General features: G+C 34.9%; 1 protein-coding gene and 1 long non-coding RNA gene across 2 annotated transcripts; one reads left to right on the forward strand and one right to left on the reverse strand.

Annotated features, from left to right (window-relative positions):
* Positions 1–1,617: 1,617 nt before the first annotated feature.
* On the reverse strand, positions 1,618–6,236 carry LOC129304993 (uncharacterized). Its single transcript, XR_008591837.1, has 3 exons — positions 6,095–6,236; positions 5,694–5,884; positions 1,618–2,363 (listed from the first exon to the last, which is right to left on the reverse strand). It is a non-coding gene; the product is annotated as an uncharacterized LOC129304993 (long non-coding RNA).
* LOC129304992 (uncharacterized) lies at positions 6,116–14,900 on the forward strand. Its single transcript, XM_054944882.1, has 6 exons — positions 6,116–6,582; positions 6,900–7,077; positions 8,116–8,213; positions 13,526–13,622; positions 14,466–14,551; positions 14,640–14,900. The coding sequence occupies exons 1-6, from the start codon at positions 6,352–6,354 to the stop codon at positions 14,691–14,693; spliced, it is 744 nt and encodes a 247-aa protein (XP_054800857.1). The 5' UTR covers positions 6,116–6,351; the 3' UTR covers positions 14,694–14,900.
* Positions 14,901–15,006: the final 106 nt, after the last annotated feature.

Consider the following 15,006-nt stretch of genomic DNA (forward strand, 5'->3'; position numbering starts at 1 on the left):
CACTTTAATCTTAGTATCTTATTATTAGGTAAATTTATTGTTTTAAAAATAATTTTATTTGAATTAATCTATGTATACTTTAAAATAAATTAGTTTACGTGAGCTTGATTTCACTTTCGATTCAATATTAATTGAACCCTTAATCTTGATGTTGGCCAGTTCAATGAGCAATTCAATTTCTTGGTGTGCAACTGAAATTATATGGGTTGTAGGTGCAGTAGTTGGGGATGGAACATCTCCATGAAGCAATTTTGTGTATATGAGATGTCCGTTAACTTTGAGAAGGGCACGAGATCTTAATGCTTGATAGCCACACAGAATCAACTTCAGTATGAGCCATTCAGATAATTTCATTTGGACAAGAAATTATAAAAAAATTATTTATAATAAAGAGTTTGGATCTAATTTGAACTATTTAAATTTAATATTAAAATTTTTTATAATTTAATAAATTTACTATCCAGATTTACTCTGGACACTTTAAGTTTAAAATTTTAACTTATAATTTTTTTAAAATTATTTCTTTCAAAAGTACCCATTTGAGTATTATCCTTGTTTTTATTAAAAAAATTAATATTAAATATAGTTTGTTCAAAGTAAATGATTAATTTATAAAAATTATAAAAATTTTAATATCAAATCAAACTATTTAGATTAATGATAAATTATTAGGAAGATTAATCATCGGGTACCTGTAATTCTGACTTAATTACAACTCAATTCTTAAACTGTGATTCGTTGTAACTAAGTTTATATAATTTTAGCTTGATTGAAATTCAGTCCTTGAATTTTAATTTTTTAATTGAGTCCTCATAGTTTTAATTATTTAAATATTGATTTCTATACTTAAAAAAATAAAATTATAAAGATTAAACCTATTTTAAAATTCAGGACTCCTAGAGTAAAACTATTTTAAAATTTAGGTCCTAAATTTTAAATAATTTTATTTTTTAAAATATAGAGAGCAATATTTTAATTGGTTAAAACTATTGAGATTGAGTTATAAGAGTTAAAATTTAGGGATTGAGTTATAAGTTAAAATTATAAAAACTGAATTACAATGAGTTAAAATTTAAAAATTGAATTATAATTTTAAGAATTAAATAATCAGCTTTTTCTAAATTATTTATTAAATAAGTTATCGCTATTAAAAACTTTAAATTTGAATGATTTTAAATTAAAATCTGAATTGCTTAGATCGAAGGAGCATGAAGACGAACCCGTAGGCTATGTTTGGTTTGAGGGGAAGGGAGGGTTTTTAAGATACCTTATTTGGTTTGATTAGAGGGGAGAGGAGGGGAGGGGTTTTTATTGATCTTTTGTTTGGTTTAGGAGGGGAGATAATAATTAAATTATCATTATACCCTTGTACAATAATATTTTTATTTTTTAACCTTTTATCACATAAATCTATTTTACATATCAACTCAAATTGTATAATTTTTTTTAAATTACCCTAAGCTTATCAATTTTTTTTTACTTCTTCATCCTAAATAAGTAAATTAAAAAATACTATTAAATAATCTTATTAGTAAATTAATCTAGATATTAAACAATACTTTGTGAAAAAATTAATGAAACTAATGATTTTATACCCTCAATAATTGCACAAGACAATGCTCGTTCTTAATAACAATGTAGCAATAATTATAATCATTAATAACAAAATATATTGGGCAAGAGCATCTAACATATTAATCATGCTTAAGAACCACATTTTGAGCATCTAGCTAACAAAATATACAAAAATTACTAATAAAAGTCATCATCTAATTAGAACTATAAAACATCCTCATCATCACTTCCTTTCGTATTGGTGCTGGACATTGAGTTGCTGCTTTAAGCCTATCACTATTAGCCATAAGAAACCAATATATGTCAGGTAATTTTGCAGCATCAATCCCACACTTTTTAAGCATTTTCCAAATTTTTTCACCTGATAATTATGGCACCTTCTTGAAACTGTCCTATCATCACATTTCCTTGTTGAATTGCCTCAGCCACAGCTAACACTGCTCCCGTCAACTCATTTAGACTAGCCTCATTCTCCTTAGACACCCTCTCTGTCTTCTTGCTACATGCACTAGTAATAGTGGGTGAGTGCTCTTGGTCAGGTGAGTTTTCTTGTCTTGGTAAGTTTTTTTGTCCATCAAGCTCAACATTAATTGTGGCTCTATTTTGTGAGACAATATTGTTAATGTCATTAATGATTTCAATGACTTCTTCCTAAGAACGACGTCTTTTTTTCACTCACGTGCTGTCTCACCCTCATCTCCATTAGCTCTATCTACTTTATATAATATCATCATTTTTTCATAGTTTAGAAAAGGAGTAGTTCTCTATAATGCTGCTTTAGGTTTAACCTGAAACAAGTGAAATTACAAAAGCAATTCAATTGCAAATGCATACTTTTCCATTTTCAAAGATCATTAAACAAGTATAGCTATGAATATGTAGGAAATTACAAAAGAATAATATAATCAATGCATATATAAAAAATTTACCTCAATTAATGCATCCTAAACTTCAGGCTCAACATCCCTATATTTGAGTTATTGGATTCTAAGCGAACCCACTCAAACTTTTGAAAATGTCATAAACATCTGAAAAGTTTCTCTTTAAAGTTTTCCATCAATTTTTCACCTTTTTCTTGTCAATTTGTTTACCGAATAAAGCACTCAAATATTTATATATGTTATCATAAGCTGTAGTGGTAAAAGTACCATTAACTTTGTGACCCTCATTATATTCATTCATGAAAGCATCAACGAGAGTATCATCTATGAATCTTGTCTAGTTTACAATCTCCTTATTATTGTTTGGTGCCATCCTATTACATAACAACATAATCACATAATACTAATCCCAATATGAAAAGCTAATCAAATTTCAATGTCAAACTAAACAAATAATATAAAGCAAATAAAAGTCAATAAAATAACAAATTTCAATATCTGATCAAACCTTAATTAAACTCAATATAAGTCAATGTAATAATACAACATATTTAAATGTCTATAATAATACAATAGGTTCTAACTTATTAAGAAAATAAAAATTCAATCATCAAATTCATCCTCAAGAGCAGCCAAATGTTCTTGATAATCTGCCTACATCTGATTGGTTATATTTTTTCTAATAAGTTCACCTCGAGCAGCCTCATTATTGTCTCCTATTTGAGCACGGTTATTATTATTTGAATGGTTTTCTCTTACAAGAACAGCATCAACTTCCTCTAAAAGATCTTCAATAGGGTCTATACTCACAAGGAAGTTATGAAGAATGCAACATACATATATTATCATTTTTTGTGCTTTGATCCCATATGTAGGTTCAGTTGTATTGGATAGAATAAAAAATCTTTTTTTCAAAATACTAAAAGCACGTTCAATGGCATTGCATAACTTTGCATGTCAAAGGTTAACTAACTCTCTATAATTTAGGGAGAGATTCTGTTTTGAATATTCTTTCAAATGATAATGGACTCCTCAATAAGGTGTTATAAGTCCTCTTGTTAACATGAATCCAGCATCAACAAGGTAATATTTACCTATCATAAAGAAAAATAATTACTATAATAATTTTACAATCACAAATATAAACTTTATCAAAATTGGTAAAATATTTACCTTTAGGAATTATAAGCCTATCTTCTCGTGTTAATGCATTTTTAATAATTTTTGAGTTAGATGCAATACCTTCCCATCCAGGGAGCACATAAGTAAACTTTAGATCAAATGTACATGCTGTTAACATGTTCTGTGTCGGAAATTCCTTCCTACCACGATATCTAGGAGCATCTAAAGAAGGCACCTTGACTCGTATATGTGTTCCATCAATAGCACCAACACAATCCTTAAAATATGAGAAGAATTTCTTATCTTTTTTAATTTCAGGACGGATGGTTGAGCCATTAGGTTGAACAAGAAATTTTTCTTCTAAGTCAATGATAGTTGTCAAAACTGGATGAAAATGGCGACTAATTGTCTCACCAAAACACCTAAACCAAAAATTCACTTCACGATTTTTTGCATTGTGTGTCAATATATATAGAGTTTTTGCAACTATTTCTTCCACATTTGACCATTGCGTGGGTTGCAGGCCAGCCTCTCTTTTTAACATACCACATAATTCTAAAAAAGTTCTAGGAGTCATTCTAATGATATTTCAACTAGAGGGACTATCACTTATTCGGCTCATTATTTCATCACGTACCATTTCTTTCTTGCCACTCAAACTATAACTTATTTTTTTTTTTTGAATACATCTTACTTGCACATACTTTTATAAGGACACAAGGAAGAAGAGCTAGTGCTCTTCGACGCAATTCAAACCAATGTTGTACCAGTAAAAGATATTTAGATTCCTTGCTCATCTAACAAAGCAACCAAGAAGAATAATAAAAATCAATAAACAAGCCACAATTATCATAAATGAGAGCAAAAGATTTAGTTTCATCAGTAGAAAACAATGATCATATATAGTACGAGTGGAAAACAAGATTTCTGTGACTCTACAAAGCACCACAAATTGAAGAAAATGGTGGGCCTTTCTAACTAGTCCAATTAATCTCATTCACAGACCATGAAAGAGTCTTAGGAACGATGGCAACGTGCAGCATGACGGCAACTCTTTTTCTATATAAAATCAAAACCTAAAACTGATTGCTTTCTTGCATCCAAATAACAATTTTAGAACAAACAAACAGGGAATGAATAACTATATAAACGATACCGAATTATGAGGTAAATGAATAGAGAACATAGATTTTAGAGGTTATCTTATATTATAGATTGAAAGGCGTGTCTTATATGCGCAAATTGCATATTAGTTATTCAAAATGAACCAAAAGCAAGCATTACAATTATCACCATTATGATCTTCCATGAACCAAAAGCAGCTCATTTAATCCAGTGAAGTTTATATCACCATTAAAATTGAAAGTAGAATATCCCATCAATACAATTTTCTTCTTTACCCTACCCTAGAGGGTTTTGGTTTGTGAGACCACATTACTATAAAGAAATCAGTTCAATAATTTCCATGCAAGAGAATCAATTGAATGAGAGGCTTTGTACTATAAACAGAGAACAAAAGTATTTAATCACAAAAACCTATATTTGCAAATCAACAGCAATATAAAATTGAACATTTTTTATGTAGAACAGAAAATTACATTTCCCATGAATCTCTGGATGTTCTTCAAATTGTTGGCAAAGTCATACACAAGAACGATGGGAACAGTCACATAGATCCCAAACTTAGCAATCTTAAGGATTCCTTTCGATGTGTCAAGAGAAGACATCTCAGTGGATGTTTTAATTTTGCAGGACATATAGAAACACCAGCATTTTAGCGCATAATATTAAATATGATATGTTTATCGATGATAGTTAAGTCAAGTGAAATGGATCAAAATGAAGAAAACGGTGGGCCTTTCTACAGAGCACCGTTCTTATAGCAATTGTCATATAAGCTTCTAATTGTTAACTTAAATGCTTCATCCGTATAGAAAGAATGAAGAAGAAAACCAGAACAGGGTCTGAACAACCTAAATCTCAGAACAAGGTCCGAACAAAAAGAAAAGAACGAAGAACGAAGAAGAAAACCAGGACAAAGCTCAAATCAAACACAAATCAAGCGAATTGATTCAAAGAAAAGATAGATAGAGCATTTGTGAGGAAGAATCTGACCTAACAATGCACAGTGAGAGCTTTGAAGAGGAGGACTTGATGAGATAATGCACGTCGGGAGCTTCGACCACTCTAGACAAGACGCATGGCGGGGCTTCGAACACGCCAGATTAGACGCACAATAAGAGCTCTGACAAACCGAGAGCTCTGAGAAAGCTAAAAGAAGACCCACAACGAGATAGACCGAGCTTCTGCAAGAAAAGAAAGCCAGATTGTGTTTATTGTGTTTCAAGGGCAATATCATAATTTCATAAAAATAATGAGGATAAATTAGTCAATAAATTTAACTCTTCTTCAAAAAAAATCCCAACTTAAAGGGAGCCAAAAATAAGAGGCCTCTCCCCTCTAAAAATTTTGAACCAAATGAGAGAAATGAAATCCTTCCCTTCCCCTCCATTTACCTCCAACCAAACAAAGCCATGAACACACACTCGGGCGCGGTTATCGGATTGTTGTGTGCACCGGAAGGCGCGAGAACCTTTTTGTGGCCCCGCCACCGTGGGGGTGGGGGAAGAAATTTCTGGAGACATCGAAGCTTTTATCTGGCAATTCGAGTCGGGGGAACCAAGCCCTAGCGATCAAAACGATCTCACTCCTGATCTGCTCCTATCTTGAAGAGCTGAATTATAGGCAAATTACTCCTTTTCATCTGCGGTTCATGGCGACTTCATCAACCTCTGTCGCTACATCTGTGTCTTCGCAATTCACCAACTTCAACGGTTCCTATTTCCCCGTGCCTTTTCACCTACAGCAATCCCTAGCAATGCAGTATGCGACACCATATGCGGCGGTTTCTGCGGCATCGCCAGCCGTGCAAATTTCTCCTGCTTCCCTTTATCCCTCTCCGGCACCGGTCGCTGGTTTGTATTCTCTGCCACAGTATCAGCAGGTCGGTGGATGCTCTTGCGCGCAATACATGCGTGCGCGATGATTTCTCTGCTAAGTTTTTATTTATTAATTTATTTTGCGTAAAATGAGATAATTGCCTTTGATTCCTTTTCATTTTCTGACGCAAGAATAGTAGGAGGCCATCGTTTTTAACTGCTGTTTAACTTTTAATATTCCTCCCGTAGCGGGTTCGTTACAGAGCTCTTAGAGAATAGCAATATAAGAACCAAAAGACTCGATTGAACGTTCAACTGTGTATTTTTTTCTAAAATCATTATTATTATTATTATTATCGTTTTTTTTCTTTTTAAATAATAGGCGCAACAACTATTTCAAAGGGATGCACAGGCAATTACACCTGAAGCTCTTGAGAGTGTCAAGGCGGCCATTGCAAATAGTGAGATTGAGCATAAAGCGGAGCCCAAAAAGAAAGCAGTTCCTCGCAAAGCTGCTGGCCAAACATGGGAGGATCCCACTCTTGCAGACTGGCCAGAAAGTATGCTGTTTCTTTTATATAATTACTATTTTTTAATTCGTCACGGTAGTGCAAGGATAATCAACTTGCTTCGGCACGACTGTCCTCATAGTCCGTAATTCAACTCTGTCGAGAGTCTTTCAGGATTTTGAACTGTGATCATGTGTTCTCTCTCTTCCTCTTTCCTTCTTTCTTTTTAAAAAAGGAAAAATCGAGACTCCATGTGGGGGTTGCATCTTCATGAAAATGGTTTAAGGTAGTGTGATACGCGCACACGGACCCTTGGGCTTTGGTGGAATACGGCTCAAGCATGGATAACCCCATGGAAAGGGAAATATATCAAGCAAGTTTGAATGAAAGACTAGATTCCCCATCTCATTGAGATAACTAGGTTCTTCTCCCTTTTTTGGATGATTAATTTGAATAATTTAGCCATTTAGGTGGACAACTTTTGACCCAGTAGTTTTTTTAATAAAAAAATGTAACTTCTGAATAGTTGCGTCAGATATGTAGAATGTGGAACGGTGACAGTTGTATTTTCATGTAGTAGTTAAAAAGAAAACATGTTGTTATCAACATGCAATTCATGTGGATTTTGAAAGAAATACCTTGGTAATCGAAGTCACTGCTGTAATGCAGAAAGTCAGCATCAAAATTGACAATAGTAGTAAGTCATTTGGAGCGTAATTTATTTCCTTTGAAGTTACGACTATTATATGGAAATAAAGTTGTTCTGGGCATTCTGGGGCTTCAAGGATTGTTTATTGGTCTTGCATGTGGTGTATAAGCAGTATGTATTTTGGTTGACATCCCCCCTCTTTAAGGCCCAGATGCTATTTTTCCTGTATTACCTATACCTACATTTAAAATGGGCCCAGGCTACTCAATTAGTGGTTTGAGAATGTAACACATGCCTTCATCCTGCCAAATTCTGTCATATAATATCACGCTCTCTTTTTCACAGCTGGTGCAAATTAATTTGTCATTTTGATATCAAATACTGCCCTCTCTCAAAAGCTAAAATCATAAATTAGTCTCTTATCAAATTGGATGTGGCAGATGATTATCGGCTCTTTTGCGGTGATCTTGGTAATGAGGTGAATGATGATGTTCTTTCAAAAACATTTTCTCGATTTCCTTCCTTTAACATGGCACGGGTAAGTGGATCTTTCATCTAACTACGTCTTTCACTTTTGGTGACAATCATGTCAGTGTGAACAATTTTTATTTCCTCTTCAGATTTTTATTTGAAGGAACAGAGCGTGAATCTTAAGGTAGGCCCCGTATCATAACTTATATTTAGATAGACATGTTGTTATGATTAGAATTGATGCATTATTTTGGGAAAAATGTAACTTTAAATTCCTGCATTTTGTTTGAGTTTTGCTATAAGTGCCTGCATTTTTTTTTCTTTTGGTGTTATAGGTTTTTACACTTTTATTTTTTGGTGTTCTAGTAAGTGTATGGATTTAAAATTATATTTTCCTATTATTTTGTCATCGGAGGTGTTCCCTAGCTGCTGCCCATTAACAAGCTAAAAGAAAATTGAGATGGTGTCATTGAGATGCTGTTTAGGATGCTTGGATTTTCAGAATCTTATAATTTGAAATTAATCCATTCTTAGGAGGTTTATTTTGGTGTCTTATTTATGACTGGAGATCCGAAAAGTTAGTTGCAGTTCATTCCAGTCAGGTTGACTTTTGAATTTTGGTTGTGGACATTTAGAGTCAACATATGGTCATTAAGTCTGTTAGATTCCAAATGACTCTTGGTCTGTGCTTTTTTAGCAGGCCTGTTGAATCTTTCAGTAGGTCTATCTGTTTCCCCCAGTCTGTCTTGATTTATTTCCTTGTTTGAGGTGGCTTTCCAACTATCTTGAACCCCTATGGAAAGATACTTTGGTTGACTGGATTTAATTTCTTATGCCCGTAGTCTCCCACTTTGGCTCCAGCAAACTAAGCCTCGTCTGGCAAACTTAGCAAACTAAGTCCACACACACACACACATTTTTTTTTCAAAAGAGTAAAGAATAGATATGTTTGGTGGCTATTGTGACCTTCTGTGAACTTAGTTTTTTGGGTTCTAAACTGACACAGTAAAAGAGGGGGTAGTGGAGGAAGAAGTGAACAGTTATTCACAATTGGAAAGAATAATTGGTGCATAGTTGTGAGTATAGTCAAACTAATATTAAATGTATTTATCTTAAGAGAGATTTACTCCTTAGATATTGGGATATGATTAGATGAGATTATGGGAGTTAATATTTTTATTTTTTTTATTCTATTTCCTTTATAGGATTCTCTGTAACTTGTATATATATTTACAGTCTCTTGTGAATAAGATTATTGAGGAATTCTTGATCTAGAATGTCACATGGTATCAAAGCCTTGCACACCTGACTTGGAAATTCTTTCGATGGTCCAACACTAGTGTCAAACTCAAACAACTCCTGTTCTGCATCTCTAGTCAGCACCTCACCCACGTTGAACTCGCACGATAGCAGCACAGTGTCAAGGTCGTTTGTTCCAGAGCTGCACAACCACATCCAGAGTCGTGCATAGGCAACATGTCTTGCTGTCCAGAGTCGCGCGTAGGCGACGCTTCCTGTTGTCTTGGGTTGCATGAAACCAAGTCGCTTGTTCATGACCATTGCCCAGAGTCGTACGAAGGCAATAGTTGTGGCTGTCCAGAGTCGCATTCACACCTACCTCCAAAGCCGTTCTTGAGCCTACTCAAGCCTTAGACGATTGATTCTGGTTTTGGCGTAGGGAATAACTTGCTCCTATACTCACATGGCGCACTCCCCAAGGGTTGAGTTTTGCTGAAGTGTCCTCTTTTCTCCTCGTCACAGAAAAGTTTAATGGTTGCAACTATCGTGAATGGGCTTAGGCAAACTGACTTGCTATTAGAGGACAAGGCAAGCTAGGTCTTATTATTGGCCACTCAAAGGATCTAGACGCATTAGACTCGAAGGCTATGGTGAAGCTGGAAATCAAAAACTCCATGGTAGCTTCGTGGCCAATCAATGCTGTGACACCACAAATTCGGCATTCCTTCATGTTTCTTCCGATAGCTCAAGATATATGGGAAGTAGTCAAGGAGTCATATTCAGATGGTGAAGATGGTGCCCGGCTCTATGATCTTAAGACACAAATTTGGCAGGTTAAACAAGGAGACCGGTAGTTAATTGAATTTTCGTTGGACTTGGTTGCCATTTGGCAGGAAATTGACCTCAACACAGGAGAGGAGTGGTCATGTGCCATTGATGCAGTAAGGTATGAGCGATGAATTGAAGATGAGCAGGTCTTTCAGTTTTTGGCCTGTATTTATCAATCTTTGGATGATGTTCGTAGCCGCATATAGGCTCGCTCCCCCTTACCTTCTCCTTGTGATACGCTTGCTGAAGTTCGTCAAGAGGCCTCTCGTCGCAAGGTGATGTTATGTGCCCCTATTCCTACTCTTCCTCAATCTGAATCTTTTGCTTTAGTGAGTAGGCATTTTGACCAGGTCCACAAAGATGCAAAGGGGAAGAGTGTGTGACCATTGTAAAAAGACGGGCCACTTGAAAGACAAGTGTTGGGATCTTCATGGGTCTAACACATCTTAATTGGAAACCTCGTAAGGGTAAATCCCATGGCTATCAAGTTATCTTTGATCCTCCTAACAAAGTGGGTTCACTACCTTCTATTGATAAGGACCAATTGAATAAACTTATGGACATGATTAAGTCCTTACAATCTAGGCAGCCACCTTCCCTGTCATAATGCTTCAGTAGTTAAACAAGGTAATTCTCATTATGCTTTCAAATACTTGTTCCATTAAGTCTAAATGGATTGTTGATTTTGGAGCCTTGGATCATATAACTGTGGATTCTACATTATTTATATCATATTTCCCATGTAGTGGGCATGAGAAAATTGATACAGCCAATGGTACCTCTTCCTCTATTGCTGGAAAGGGCAATATTACTATTTCTGAAGTTATGCATTTGGATTCTGTTCTTCATGTTCCTTATTTGGCTTGTAACTTGTGCATAAGCTAGTTTACTAAAGCTCATTGTAGTGCTCACTTCTTTTTCACCTATTACATTTTTTAGGATCTCTCATTGGCGAAGATGATTGGTAGTGCTGAGGAGTGTGGTGGGCTCTATTACTGGAATCAATCGTGAATAATCCCTGGTCTTGTTTCTGCTGCAACCTTGCATCTACTTCCAAAAATGTTGTTCTTTTGTTACGATATAAAAGAATGGGTCATCCCAATGTTTAGTATTTGAGTCATTTGTTTCTCAAATTATCATTTAATAAAACTTCTAGTTATTTTTTGTTGTGATATTTGCGAATTGGCCAAACACCATCGTTTTTCTTTTCCATGCTCTGAGTACAAGCCCTCTCAACCTTTTTCTATTGTTCATGGTGATGTGTGGGGTCCTTTACTTGTTCCTAATTGTACTCATGCTAAGTGGTTTGTTACTTTCATTGATGACTATACTCATGTGTGCTGGTTCTGTTTAATAAAAGACAAGTTTGATGTGACATCTATTTTTATCGAATTCTGCACCATGATATTAAATCAATTTCACAAGTCTATCAAAATCCTTCAAACTGATAAGGGCATTGAATATGTTAACAAATCTTTGGGTGAGTTTCTTAAGTCCAAGGGAATTGTTCATAAAACTTCTATACTGACAGTCCTCAACAAAATAGGGAAATAGGGTGATTGAACGAAAGAATCGACCCTTACTTGAAGTTGTTCGTGCTCTTCTCTTCACCACAAATGTCCCCCTAAATACTTCTAGGGGGATGCCATTCTCATTGCTACTTACCTCATTAATCGCATGCCCAGTAAAATATCATCCTACTCTATTCTACTTGTGTGCCTTCGTCAAACACACTCTCATCCATCTTGAGACAACTCTTCCTTTAAAAAATCTTTGGGTGTTCTGCCTTTGTTCACCTTTCCTCATCCTCCAAACTTGAGCCTTAAGATATCAAATGTGTGTTTCTTGGTTATTCTTCTTCCCAAAAGGGCTATAAGTGCTTTGATCCTTCTTCTAAGCGCTTATTTGTTAGTCATGATGTTACCTTCTCTGAACATGAATCCTTTTATCCTTCTCCTTCAATTCAGAGGGAGAATTGGAGTGAATTTCAATCAATCCATCATCGTGACTGTGAGTATTCTCCTATTTATTCTCTTGACCAAGAACACCCTAATACTACTTCTCTTGAACTCATGTCTCTTTTATGCCAGAAGCAATAGAAAATGCAAGTTTAGGGGGAGACAAGAACAAAGGTGCTAAAGGTAAAGAGATTAAAGTTTACACACGAAAGATGAAGCATGGTAAAAAAGCCCACAAACCTGAGGTAGTACTAGAATTTGAACCGGTGGAAGATGTTAGGGAAGAAAGTCTTGGAGAGGAAGGTGAAATTATTAATGAAAATTCAGAAATAGGGACGAGTTTAGAAGATGACTTGGGACTGCCAATTGCCCTTAGAGAGAAACCTCGGTGATGTGCACAACATCCTATTCAGAAATACCTATCGTATGAAGCTTTGTCTCCTAGTTATCGAGCCTTTATCGCTAATGTTGATGATGTTAGTATTCCTAAAAACATCTATGAGGCTCTTAAAACACCAGGATGGAAAGAGGCTGTGCTAGAGGAAATGAAAGCATTAGAAGAAAATGGGATGTGGGAGATTGTGTAGAAGCCAAGGAGCAAGAAATTAGTAAGCTGGAGATGGGTATTTACCACTAAAGCTGTATTGTGATAATAAGGCTGCCATAAACATGGCTTTGAATCCCATCCATCTAAGCATGTGGAAATAGATAGGCACTTTATAAGAGAAAAAGTGGAAGATGGACTCATATGCTTAACCTCTCTACCAACAAATTTTCAAGCAGCAGATGTGTTGACTAAAGGGTTACATAAACCTGCCTTTGAAAGTTGTTTGAGCAAGTTGAACATGATTAGTATCTATGATTCAACTCAAAGAGGATTGTGAGAATAGTCAAACTAATATTAAATGTATTTGTCTTAAAGAGATTTACTCCCTAGATATTGGGATATGATTAGATGAGATTATGGGAGTTAATATTTTTATTTTATTTGATTCTATTTACTTTATAGGAATCTCTGTAAGTTGTATATATATTTACAGTCTCCTGTGAACAAAATTATTGAGGAATTCTTGATCCAGAATGTCACAATAATTAATTCAACAGGTGAAATATATCAGATGTAGAAGATATATAGTAAATGAGGATACAATTGTCTTTATTTGAGGCGTTGTAGTTTTTTTATTGATTTTTTAATCTTAAATTACTATTCTGAGAACTTTAGGCTCTTGATAGGCTGTAGTTTCTAATTTTCTGATTGTCATTCTTCCAAATCAACTCAACTTGTGTTTGCGGTGCTTGCAAATTTACTTAGAAATTTGTTTCTATGACTATAATTCATTTGATTATTTTGTAGGTTGTCAGAGACAAGCGGACTGGAAAAACGAAGGGTTATGGATTTGTAAGCTTTGCCAATCCTGCTGACCTTGCTGCTGCTCTCAAAGAAATGAATGGTCAGTTACTTGCAAACTAGTGCTTCTCTCTTCTTCTTCCTGTCTTTTATTATGCTTCTATCTCTTTTTTTTTTTTTTTTGCTTTCCAATGGAAAATCTGCAAAGCCACATCTATTTTAAGTCTGAGGGGTTTAGGCTTATTGAAATTTGAAGTCAGTAAACGGGTTTTTAATGCGAACCTTGTGACATTTTCTACAAATGCGTGCACAGATGCCTACAGGAGTACAAGCAAATGCTGTTTAGCCCTGACTTTGTTATTGATATGATGCATGAATTGATTTAAGCAACACTTAAAAAGAATAACGGGGGGAAATTACATATCCTTAAGTGATGAAGTAATTGCAATTTTTTATATCCAAAGTTAAAACATGACACTATCCATCGAAATATCCCAGAAAGTGAATATGTCCATGACAGTTCAAATCAACACTTAAAAACCACATGATTTGTTATGTGAACCTTACATCTCCATCGTATTCCCAGGTGTTTTGTGTTTTCAGTCTCTGATACGTTTCTACTGAAATCTTTTTATGTTCTAATTTTAACTAGAATCTGTAATTTTCATTTTTAATTTTCTTTTTAAAGTTTAGGGTAATGTTTTGAAATTCATATTTGAGATCATAATTAGACTATAGGTCAAACATGTACCTTGAGCATGTTTTGAAACTGATAAACATGTTGCATCATCCAATGAATTGTTGCTGCTGAGAGAGTCGCGTGTTTTTTACTTTTTGGTTGAGTTGCTTTACTCTCTCCTGTTTTTGTGGTCCTTAAGATGTTAGCTGAGAATGACGTTTAAAATTTATTGCTAAATCTATGCCATCTTTCATGTCTTGATTTTAGGTAAATATGTTGGAAATCGGCCAATTAAGCTTCGCAAGAGTAAGTGGCAGGAGAGGACAGATTACGAGGCCCTGGAAAAACAGAAGGTAGCTTTACTGTTTTGGATTTAGAATAGCATGTATCTTGCTTGCACTTATAAACTGTGCTTAGTATTTCTTTTATATTGTTTGGCAGAACCAAACTCAGAAGAAATCGAAATTGCCCAGGAAGAGTATCCTGCACAAATAAGTTGGCCGGATTATGTAATTCAGGCTTCCGAAAGAATAAAAAAGCACGGTTCACAAAGTACTGTTTTGTCTTTTCATATTTGCTAAATATTTTTATCTACCTTCTGTCCATGTTTATATCCCTGGAATTTGTGCTGGTCATGTTCAAACACTGAAAAACGAGGGGAAGAAATCGTCAGTAATAATTTACCGCACGTATCGTTTTAAATGTCTGACCTCTTGAAGTGGAATGGACCTGAAGCGTACTGTTGGATTGCATGTGGCTGTTAGGCAGATATGCTAAGAGTTGATATTGTTATTGCAAAGCGAATGCT

Source organism: Prosopis cineraria, unplaced genomic scaffold, assembly GCF_029017545.1.
Source record: "Prosopis cineraria cultivar Desert tree isolate PC_DT_omini unplaced genomic scaffold, ASM2901754v1 PC3, whole genome shotgun sequence".
Taxonomy (NCBI): domain Eukaryota; kingdom Viridiplantae; phylum Streptophyta; class Magnoliopsida; order Fabales; family Fabaceae; genus Prosopis; species Prosopis cineraria.